The 12,046-nt window shown below is 44.5% G+C and overlaps 1 protein-coding gene across 1 annotated transcript; it reads right to left on the reverse strand.

Annotated features, from left to right (window-relative positions):
- Positions 1-371: 371 nt before the first annotated feature.
- On the reverse strand, positions 372-6,589 carry HEBP2 (heme binding protein 2). The gene is made up of 4 exons (XM_020893066.2): positions 6,397-6,589; positions 5,738-5,873; positions 4,831-5,011; positions 372-908 (listed from the first exon to the last, which is right to left on the reverse strand). Exons 1-4 carry the CDS (start codon positions 6,496-6,498, stop codon positions 710-712), a joined length of 618 nt encoding a protein of 205 aa, XP_020748725.2. The 5' UTR covers positions 6,499-6,589; the 3' UTR covers positions 372-709.
- Between the last annotated feature and the right edge of the window lie 5,457 nt (positions 6,590-12,046).

The following is a 12,046-nucleotide window of genomic DNA, read 5'->3' on the forward strand; positions in this document are numbered from 1 at the left end:
TTATGTGATTCAAATCCTGTTAATATGATTGGATATAAATCATATTATCATTTATAATACCACGTAAAATACTTTAAAAACTCAAGTGAATTTTAAAATTCTATGTTTATACACATTTGGAAAAAATATGTCTTTCTTGAGTATCAAAATTAAGTCAGAAGTCCCTAACTTCACAAATATATTTTTATCACAAAATATTAGCAAGACTTCTGAGTACTGTGAGTTTTTCTTGTGTGGTGGGGGCAGTGGGCAGATAGGAGAGCAGGCTCAACAGAGACAGTAACAGTGGCAGCTGCAGAAGATGATTTGGTTTTTGTTTCCAACTGAGCTTCACTTCTCCAGGCTTGACAGCCTTGTAGTTCCACACAGGATAAACTTTACCATTTTTATTGATAATATCTGGAGTGGGTAATGACGCAAATCCAAGTAGAATTAAGGCAACATGATTGTGATAACAGCAATAAAGAGAGAACATTCCATTTCCCTGGAGCCTCATAGAAATAAAGCCAGATTTACATGTTTATAGAATCCTGTCCCCTATTATCTGTGTATCTAAGGCATCAAGCATTAAAAAGGCACAGTGGAAATAAGCTCAGTTCATAGTAGTACTCTCAGGTAGAGATACTAGATACATTTTGCTTATAGGTAATGATGATGTCTATGTTAAACAAAAGTTTCGCCCCAGACAGTAGACCTTTCTCTCCTTTTCTCATTCCCTTTCTTTGGAAGGTTCACTTTTCTGGATCAACCATACTTCATTATTTCTATCAAGCAGTTTGAAAGGGCTGTTGTAGCCTGCGGTATAGTAAACCTTTTCATCGAAAACTTTTCCTTCTTCCCTCAAAATGCTTGCTAATGTCAAGAGTTGTTCTTGATTCTTTTGGGCACTAGAGAATCCATCGAAAGACCTACAAAGGAGAAAGTAAATGACCATCAATGATTTTAATACTGATGCAAATGTTAGTTTAGGAAAAAAAGCAGAGGCTGATATAAGGAAATCTGGATGAAGCGCAGTTTCAGAGTTCCTCCCTCTAGGCACCTGGACTCATCTGTTCCCTTTCTCTGGTTCCCAGGCTCAGTGTGACCTCACACACCCCGAGGGGACCCAGGAGCAGGCACAGGGTCTCATCTGTTGGGGCAGATTTGGCCTTTATACCATCTTGTGCTCTAATGCTGTGCCTCTCAAACTCGAATGTGCAAGCAAGTCAACTGGGAAAATGCTGGTTCAGGGTGTCTGGGGTGGAGCTTGAATGCCTGCATTTCTCACAAACTCCTGATAATGCTGATGCTCTGGGTCAGACCAGAGTGAAACCCCCTCCGTAGGCTCCCTTTCAGACTTTCTATTTTCTATCAAACACTACCTCTTTTTCTCCTTGGAAAAAGGTAGGTACTCTGTAACAGATGAACATAATAGTTTTGATCCTATGACCTTTCAGTCTAATGGAAGAGATGGACATTTTGGCGACTCTCTCCATACAGTCTGAGCAGAGTTTTATCAGAGACAGAATCAAAGTGCTTGGGAACACTGAGGGTTTGATTAGATCAAGGGTAAACGTGTGTCTCTGAGTTGGGTCTAGAATGGAGGATGGTTTTCCTGGGCAGAGAAAAGGAAAGGATGAGAGAACAAAAGTCCAAAAAACACAAAGCATTTTCATAGTGAGGCATAAATTGAAGTCAGAAAGGCGAGTCAGACATGGAAGTAAGAACTTTGTGTATCATCCTAAAGCCTTTTTAGATTATTCCAAAGGATATTGAGCAGAAAAGTAACTTGATCAGATCTGGGTAAGAATATAGGCAGAGATATGGAAACTAGATTGCAGGGAAGGGACCAGAGAGGAGGTTGCTAAGAGGATAGGGATGAAAAGACAGTCAAAAAAAAGAAAAGAAAAGAAAAGAAAAAGTGGGAAATTAAAAGTTTAGGTATAGATTTTAAAGTATACAAACAAAAACACCCTGAGATTAAATCATGATAGCACACTGACTTAGCTGAGTTGCTGACTCATGACTCATGATGAATCTAAAATTTGAGAATAGGAAAACAAACAAAAACATTTCTAATAGGATTTCTAATTCTTCTTGAGCACAAGATTTATTATCAATATGCCAATGGAAAAGCATTCCTACCATTCTTCAGATAAGATGTAAGTCTCAAGAGTACAAACCAGGCCTGTCTTATTCAACAATGTCTACCAGGCACCTAGTCATTCCTGACACGCAGTACCTTTTAAATCCTAATTGAATAAGTATAGGAATCTATGCACATGTATATAAAATAAAATGTTGAAGACAATTGACAAAACTCTCCTTAATCTTCATCATGTTGACCGATGATAATAATTCTGAACCATGTGTTAGGAAACATTCTGACTGCCAAATTTATTATTTATTTCCTTAAGGAATAGTCAACTCTTAGCATAGTATGTTCTGCCTAAAGGGAATCTGTTTCAGATCTCACTTCTTTCTTGAAATCAAATCTTGAACCTCCTACTTAGAGATCATCTTTTGTCCTCTGAATACATGTTGTTTTACAGTGATCCATGCATGGCTCTATTCAGGACACAGACAAATACTGAGCATCCCCCAAACACTTGCCTCGCCAGGAGCTGACAGATTTGGGCAGAGAAACATGTTGCTCTATTCTTGAGGATGTTACCATCTATAAATAGATCATTAGATTTTACAATCATAGGGCAGAGTGGCTGGCTGACTGCAGACACTGAGGAAGGCCTCATGGAGAAGATGCCCATTGATCTAAGTCCTAAAGGATGAAAGCAGGCTCTCCAAGCAGAGAAGAGGGATGGAGCTAGAGTTGGTAGTAAGATTCTGCTCATGCTCTGAGTATTTTATGTGAATTAACTCATCTGATCTTTGTGGCAACTCTGTGAGTTAGGTAGGTACTCTGACTATACACATTTCATAGATGAGGAGATTTTGGCAAGGAAAACCTCAGCAACTTGCCCAAAATCAAAGGTTAAAGAGATGTGGAGGAATTTGGGCTGCTTAGTGAAGGGAAGGAGGAGAGGGGAGCAGAGATGTCAGGGAGACAGGTTGGGCCACATTATGGAGGCGATGCGTACACTGTGAACTGCCTGAATGTCACGCTGAAGCAAGAGGAACAGATTTTTAAATGCTGTAACAGGTTGGGGTTTTGTTGCTGTTATAAGAAAAATCAGAGTTCCCTCTGGAGGACAGGAGAGAGGAGACTGGTGGGCAGAGAATAGTTGGGGGCTCTTGAAGGGAAACCTGAGATTACAAAATGTCAGAGCATCTGGTGAGCATCAGGCATGCGCCGAGCACTGGGGTAGCACAGAGGACTCAGCTGAGGTCCCTGAAAGGGGAGGGCCCGAGGAAGTGACAGTGGGGGGTGAAGGGAACGGAATCACGACCGGTTCTGAGGCAAATGGGCTGGGTCTGGGGACCGATTATCAGGGTGGAGCATGCTGATGGCCACAGTGGTCCTTGCTGGGGAGGCTGTCAGACCAATGAGACGCTTCACTGACGCAGGCACTGTAAGGTCAGAGAAGGCTTGGGGGAAAGCTGGGTTTCAGAGCTGTTGAGCTTGATCTTCCACCCTCACATGGAGATGCCCAACTAGTAGGAAAATCAGGGCTGGAGACACTAAATTTGAGTCATGGGCCACAGATAGTTGAAGCAGTGTGAACAGACTGCCCAGAGCACATCTGCTATGACATGAGGGTCGCTAAGGGCCATCAACAGGGATCCCTGGGTGGGGAGTGGACGAGGTGCCGTCGGAGGGAGAGAACCAGGAGGAGAGGAAAGACAAGAAGGTGACATTGCCAGTTATGGGATGGACAGGGATCACGGGGCCAGACAGGTCAGCACAAGGATGCTGCAGGAGACATGTGGGAAAGCACTGCCCTCGAGGGACAAGGTCAGCTGTGCTGCGTAGGGTGATGGGAGCCCAAGGGGCAGGTGAGGCTGTACCAGGCTGTGCTGGTCTGACAGGTACGTGGGACTTGAGGAAACAGAGACAGAGAGACAGAGTCTTTCAACAAGGGAGGGTAAAAGTAAAAGTGTTAGTTGCTCCGTCCTTTTCTACTTTTTGACCCCATGGACGATAGCCCACAGGCTCCTCTGTCCATGGAATTCTCCAGGCAAGAATACTAGAGTGGGTAGCCATGCCCTCCTCCAGGAGATCTTCCCAACCCAGGGATAGAACCCAGGTCTCCCGAATTGCAGGCAGATTCTTTACCATCTGAGTCACCAGGGGATATAAGAGGGTGAGAAAGGGAATAATAATAAAGGGACTCTAATACAAGACTATTATGTACTTTGTCGGGCTCTTTAAAGATACCAACAGAGAGAATTTAATACAAGGAATGAGTGGAAAGGTATTGAAGGTCTGAAAAACTGAAAAGGAACCAGTAAACCAATAGAGGCAGTAACTATAGGAAGCAGCTACCATCCTTTAGGTTGGAGGAACAAGGAAGAGCTTGAGGTTATCAGAACCTAGATTTGGGAGGAGGGGTACCATGCACTATTTTAAAGCGTTTTTCTCCAGATTTAACTCGATGGCAGGTAAAGGCAGTCTAATGCATTTGAGGGGTGGGGTTGGAGTGTAATTTGTGTTGCTTCTTATTTGTGGGAGGGATGCATGAGATGTCTCTTCAAATGAATTCATTTTTTTTCATGTCATAGACCCTTAGTAACATATGAAACAAGTCACTAGAAAAACACCACAAAATGCATTAGGCCAGTTTTCATGGAAGGGTGAAAAGTACAGGAGCTAAACTACTCAGGCGCTAAACTATGCGTGCCCACAAGTAAAACCAGCAGTCAGCAGTGCTGTGAATGATCTCTACCACTTACCGTACAAACACCGTCATCTTGGCTCTGTCTTCAATGAAGACATCGGACTCTGCAGGCCTGGGCGGATCAGATTGCTGTTCAGAGGGGATATACAGGGAAATGGTAATGGTAGACTCGCTAAAAGGACCTGAGCCGGGCTCCACGTAGCTCATCACTGGAGCTGTCATCTTTATTTTCATCTCTGTGCCACGAAAATATATATTTAGATGCAAAGGAGACCATGAAAGCAGACTTAGTGCATTTATGACTACATTTTAAAACGTATTTATTTTTTGACCTGAGTTTCTTGACATAAATATTTACCTTTAAGATAATTTTCATCTTAAAAAAAATAAGGGCAAAATTACAATTAGCGACTACACATTAAACACTTTCTGTACTATTAACATTATAATTATTTTTGTACTATCAATATTTTCATTTGGCCATAGTTTTAGGGATAGAAGGGAAAATTAGAAATCACATGGTCTAGTTCATTCTTTACTTACACAATTCAGGTCTCATTGGCTAAGTGACCTGCTAAAATCTAAACAGCATCAGTGCCAAAACAGAAGACAGATCTTGAGACTCTGGATCTTGTGTTCTTTGACCCTTGCTGCCTCCTAATAACTCTTGTTTTACCAGTCACCAAATTATCTCAAAGCATTAGTCATGAAAAGGCCTTAAGGCTAGGTACACAGAAGCTCAATTCATTCAGCAGAGTCACAGAAAGGAGAACAGAAGCCCAGGAGTACCCTCCTCTAGACAGGAAGGATTCTGAGCATACTCCTCCCTCCTCTTCGGATATTGTCTTTGATCATCTGGTTATTTCGTCGCTATTCTAAAAATATATTTCTTTAATAAGTGAAAGCCCAATAAGCCAGGCCACTCAGCCACAATACAGTCATTAAAGGTAAACCGCCTTCACCTTTCTCGTTTTTGCCTTGAACGTAGCTGGTCAGCCTTGTAAAGCCAGTCTGCATGGCTGAATCCCAGTCCATAGACTCAACCGCAGTGCTGACCCACTTGGCAGGCCCGTAGTGTCGGATCTCATAACTCCCGGGCTAAGATGGAACAGGGAAACTTAGAGGAGACAATTCTATGGCAGAACGTGAGACGCAACAGCACAGGTACCTTGATCTCTGGTCCCCTGGGATGGCCTGTCCCGGGGAGGGGCGCTGCCCTGGGGTCCGGCCGGAGGTTCTGACTTCGCAGCGCCGACAGGGCCCCTCCCCCGCGGCTCCCATCTTTAGATTAGAGACGCTGGCGGCCTCTCAGTTCAGGTTAAGAGCAAGCAACTGTTCCGCCCCTCTGCCCGGAGGGCCCCTTCGGGAGTTTGGGGACGCGATCAATATTATTTTTAGCCGCAAAGAAACAAAATTGAGATGTGGCATCTCCGGTTACTATGGCTCACTGATCCCTTTTCCTGTTTGTGCAGGAATGGGGCGAGGACTCAGACCATTTTTTTAAAAGTATTTTTTAGTTAAACCTATGGCACCCTCCGGTTTCATTGCAGATCAGGTCGGGAACACCTCCGCACTCGCCTCCCAAAAGCCCGCACCCTCCGCGCCTGCGGGCGGCGCCTACCTGGGGCCCCGCATCCTCCCGGACCTCCCAGGCCGGCGTCTCCACCGCGGGGGCCTCCGAGCCCTCGGCTGCCCCGGGATCGGGCTCCAGCACCTCGGCCATGGGCAGCGCCGTCTCTCCGGAGAAAGAGCCCGGCAAGCTGCGCCGAGAAGGTGGCCGCGCCCGGGCCGCTCGGGACCGCCCCGCCTGCGTGTCCCCGAGTCCCCGCCCCGCAGACGCGCGGCCACCTCCGCGCAGTGCGGACACTGCGGGGCCCCGACCGGGAGGGGACGCAGCAACCGCGATCCCGACCCGGGGCAGCTCGGGGCGCCCGCTGCTCCTGCGGGTCCCCCGGGAGATGGGATGGCAGGGTGGGCTTGGCCGGACTTTCCTTGGGAGTCTCCTCCGCCCTCGCCCGTGTATTTTAGTTAACCCGCACGCAGAGGGGTCCACCCTGGGAGCCGGCGGCGGAGGAAGGCAGGGCAGCTGACCGGTGGGGTTTCTGGTGTAACCGGCCCGGCAACCTCTCCCGCGGCCCCACCCGCGCGGGAGCCGGTTCTGCTGACCGGTCTCCTCCTGCGGAGGGAGGGACGTGAGCGCGGCTCGCCCTCGTGAGTGCCCCAGTGGAAGGCGGGGCGCGGGGTGAGGCGAGGCTCCTCCCGACTCTGACCTCGGCCGCCCCTGTCCGCACCCCTGTGGGCCGAGTGCTCCGGGCGGGTCCGAACGGCGGACCCTAAGGGGGCCAGGGGAAGGAAGTGGGTGGGGCCACAGTCACACCGGAGCAAAGCGTGAACTGGCCTGGTTTCCTGTCCTCGCCGCACCAAATGGTCCCTGTCACCCCATCGGACCCAACAGGCTGGGAAAGTGCGGTGGGAAAGAGGAAGAGGGGACAGTAGCCAGGCCCTGGGGATTTTAGAAGTTTTTGGTTAGATTTAGTCTTTTTTTTTTTCTTTCCTAAGAGAATTATTGAGAAAAATTTCACTGACCATATGATTCACCCACTTAAGGCATACCAGTCTATGGTATTTAGTGTGTGTTCACAGTTGTGCAACCGTCACCACAGTGAATTTTAGAAGTCTTCATCTTCCGCCCCCAACAGAAACCCCACTGAAACCCCATTAGTCATCATTCTTAATGCTGACCACCGGGTCCTAGGCAGCCACTCAACCTGATCTCTGCTTCTGTTCTGGGCCTTTCCTGTAAGTGGGATCATACAGTGTCGTAACACATCTGGCTGCTATAACAAAATATCACAGACTGGGTAACTTCCAAACAGCAGAAATGTACTTCTCACAGTTCTGGAGGCTGGAAGTCCAAGTCCAACAAGGTCAGATGACGGTCCTCTTCCTTGTGGCAGACTGCTTATTGTACCCTCACATGGTGGAAGGAGTTTTTCCTGGTCTCTTTTATAAGGGCACTGATCCCACTCATGTGCGGGTCTTTCTTCATAACCTCATCACTGCCCAAAGCCCCCACCTCTTAACCATCATACTGGGCATCAGGGTTTCAACATACAAGTGTTTAGGAGGGCACAAACATAGCATATACAATGTTGCCCTTTTTGACTAGCTGCTTTCACTTAACAAAATATTTTCAAGGTTCATTCACATTGTAGCACGTATCAGTACTTCAGTCCTTTTAATGGCTGAAAACTATTCAGTTCCATAAGCATTTTGTTTATTCATTCATCAGTTGATGATCATTTGAATTGCTTCACACTTTTGGCTTGAGTAGTAATACTGTTGTGCACGTTTGTATACATGTTTCTGTTGGGCATGTTTTCATTTCTCTTGGGTAAAAGCTAGGAATGGAATTGCTGGGTCAAATGGTAACTCTATATTTACTTTTGAGGAACTGGCAGACTGTGTTTTAAAGTGACTGTGTCATAGAATTCCCTGGTGGGCCATCGGTTAGGACTCCGCAGTTTCACTGAGGAGGGGTGGGGTGGGCAGGGAACTAAGATCCCACAAGCTGTGCTGTGCAGCCAGAAAATAAAATTTTAAAAATAAAAAAACAAAGTGACTGTACCATTTTAGATTTTCACCAGTGGGGTGTGAGTTTTCTGTTTCTACATATCCTTACCCAACGCTTGTTATTATCTGACTTTTTTATTATAGCCATTCTAGTGGGTCTGCCTTAAAAATTTTTTGTTTTGATATATAGTTCACATACCCTAAAAGTCACCATTTTATTTATTTGTCTTTTTAATTTATTTATTTTAATTGGAGGCTAATTACTTTACAATATTGTAGTGGTTTTTGCCATACATTGACATGAATCAGCCATGGGTGTGAAAGTCACCATTTTAACAAATACAATTCATTGTTTTTCAGTATATTCATTGTATTATACAAACATCACCAAAAAAGCCCTATACAATTTAGCAGTTACTCCTAATCTCTACTGGTGGCTCAGATTGTAAAGAATCCACCTGTCAATGCAGGAGATGTAAGAGATGTGGGTTTGATTCCTGAATTGGGAAGATCCCCTAGAGGAGGGCGTGGTAACCCGCTCCAGTATTTTTGCCTGGAGAATCCCATGGACAGAGGAGCGTGGCGAGCTACAGTCCATGGAGTTGCTAAGAGGAGGACACGACTGAAGCAGTTGAGAACACAGCACACCCGACCTCCCAGTCCCTGGCAACCACTAATCTACTTTCTGTCTCAGCAGTGTATAGAGTACATTAGCCGCTCAGTCATGTCTGACCCTTTACCTTCTGTCTCTATGGAGTTGCCGCTTCTGGACTTTCCACATAAATGGAATTATATATAATACGTGATATTTGGTGACTGCCTTCTTCCACTTAGTGTTATGCTTCCAAGAGTCATCCATGTTGTAGCATCTATCATACTTCATTCCTTTCTGTTGCTGGATAATATCATGTTCTGTGGGCCTAGTGCTTTTAACGCAATTGATGTCTTTTTGTTTCCTTCCCCTTTCCTGCTCAAATGGATATGCAGTGGTCTGAGGATATATGACACTTTCTAGGGTTTATAGCAAATCTATTATTATTGCTGAGATATGTTTGAATTATTTAGTGAAGGCTAAATAATGAATTTTGACTTATTTTTAAATAGCCTGTTTATTTTAACTCATGTAACAGATGTGATCCATTGCATAGGTAAATTTGCCAAGTTGAGAATACAATTTTACTTTACAGAAATATTTTTTTAAGAGGAAAAGAAAATAATTTACAGTGTTGCTTAGGAAATCTGTTGTTCTTTTTCACCTGCAGCATACCTTACAATTATCAATGCTTTTTGAGGGGAAGAGTATTTTATTTGTCTAAAAACTGAGGCTACATTTGGAGACATTCATTTTATAGGGTGTGGAATATACAATTAATTAAGATAACAGCAGGTGACTAAGTTGAATTATCTATATTTACAAGTTGATAATTAGTCATGTAAAAGAACAGAAGGAAGGAAAGAAAGGGATTTATTTTAAACTAATTTCAGTTAGAATGAACAATGAAATTCAGAAGACTCAAGTTTTACACTAACATGTCAAATTATCTAGCTAGTTTTCTTATTGATTAATTAAAGTAAAATTTTTCTTTTTATTAGCTCATGTTTAACCAGTGTGTACATGACATTGTGAAGATGTTTTATTTAAGATTTATGGCACTCGTGATGGTGCAGTGTGGCACTTTCTATCACGAGGGTCTCCAAGTTCATCCCAGCAGGGGAGCAAGCACAGGAGAATCCTGCAGCAGGAATTTGAGCCATTTCTCATTATTCATGGCAGCTATGTGTGTTCTATACGGTCACCATGGACATTGAGTGAATGAATACTGAACCATTGGTACTAGAGGAAATTCAGACTTAGGTTCCTGTGAAAAACTCTGGGTACATTGTCATCAATATGTAGCCTTATTTTATGTGTGTTATTGCATAAAGATAACTCATTTAATATATACTTTTTAAAATCCATTCTGGCAAACTCTGCTTTTATTAATTTATTTTGCCACACTCTGCAACATGTGGGATCTTAGTTTCCCAGACAGGCGTTGAGCCCGTGCCCCGGCGTTGGGAGTATGGAGTCTTAACCACAGGACTGCCAGGAAGTCCCTGATATATGCTGTTAATTCAGTAACAGTGGACTCACAAAAAGCAACACTGTACCTTATGCCTCCTTGAAGTTTAAGTATCTTCACCAAAAGGCACATCCCATCCTTCTCTTCTCTCGGGAGCACTAGACAGCACTTCAGCACTATGCCTGGGGAGGCATTTAAAAGAGCAAGATCACCAACGAAAGCACAAAAATGTGAAAAATGTGCCACTAAATAAACTGTGAGAAGGACGATGTGTGAGACCTGTAAGTAGAAAACAGAACTTAGCCTTGTTCGACTTTATCTGGGAATGTCTTTGGTGGCTTAGCTTTTTCACCACTCTATGCGTATACATATCCACCCATGAGCCAGAAAGTGATGTATTGATGCGAGGGTTACAAAGATATATCAGCAAGTAGGTGAATTTGCAAGTATGGAATCTAGGAATCATGAGGCTTTACTTTAAGTGCTTCCTGCACTGTTAGATGTGTCACTTCCATCCATGTTTCATGGACCAAATCACGTCATCAGGCCTTAACTGACTTTGGGAGGTGTGAAAGGGCAATCACACCATGTTATCAAAGAGTTCAAGTGTATGAGAGAAGTACTGATGCCAATTGCTGATATCGGTTGGTCATGGATTATGCCATACTTGAGGCAGACTTATCTCCCAGAGACAGTTGCCATGGTGTTTCTCATCCAACGTGCTGTTCCTATAACGTGACTTTGTTGCCCCTCCCACTGAGAGAATGAGGTCTCTGCTCCTTTTCCTTGAAACTGGGCAGGCTGTGTGACTTCTGAGGCCTGGTCATTAAAAACTTCCACCAAGTTCTAGGGCTACCCGCTCTTAGAAATCCAACAGCCTGGCTGGAAGGGAGCCCAGGCAGTTCCATGGAAAGCTCTGTGTAGGTTCCTAGCTGAGGTCCTGACACAGCTGGCGACAGCTACCACACATGTCAGTGACCCAGAGGTCCCAGAGCAAACACAGGCAGTACCTACAGAACCTGTGAGCATAAAAAAATGGCTGCTTTTTAAAATGCCACTCTGTTTGAGGTGGTTTATTTCAGGAATAATAGCGAAAAGAGTAACTATTTATGTCGTCTATGAATAGTGCTATAGTAGGTGTCGGTGGGGTTTAGAAATGTATAAAATTTCGTCCTTTGTTGGTGGTGTTGTTCAGTCACTAAGTTGAGTCCAGCTATTTGCAACCCCCTGGACTGCAGCACTCCAGGCTTCCCTGTCCTTCGCTGTCTCCTGGAGTTTGCTCAGATTCATGTCCATTGAGTCACTGATGCTGTCCAACCATATCATCTTCTGTCTTCTCCTACCCTTGATCTTTCCCAGCATCAGGGTCTTTTCCAGTGAGTAGGCTCTTCACATAAAGTGGCCAAAGTATTGGAGCTTCAGCTTCAGCATCAGTCCTTCCAATGAATATTCAGGGTTGATTTCCTTTAGCATTGACTGGTTTGATCTCCTTGCTGTCCAAGCGGCTCTTAATAATCTCACCCAGCACCACAATTTGAAAACATTAATTCTTCGGTGCTCAGCCTTTTTATTTTACATTCAAGTCATTGTTTACTCAGAGGCCATTCTTGTGCTCACAATGTAATTAAATACTTG

Source organism: Odocoileus virginianus, chromosome 34 (assembly GCF_023699985.2).
Source record: "Odocoileus virginianus isolate 20LAN1187 ecotype Illinois chromosome 34, Ovbor_1.2, whole genome shotgun sequence".
Taxonomy (NCBI): domain Eukaryota; kingdom Metazoa; phylum Chordata; class Mammalia; order Artiodactyla; family Cervidae; genus Odocoileus; species Odocoileus virginianus.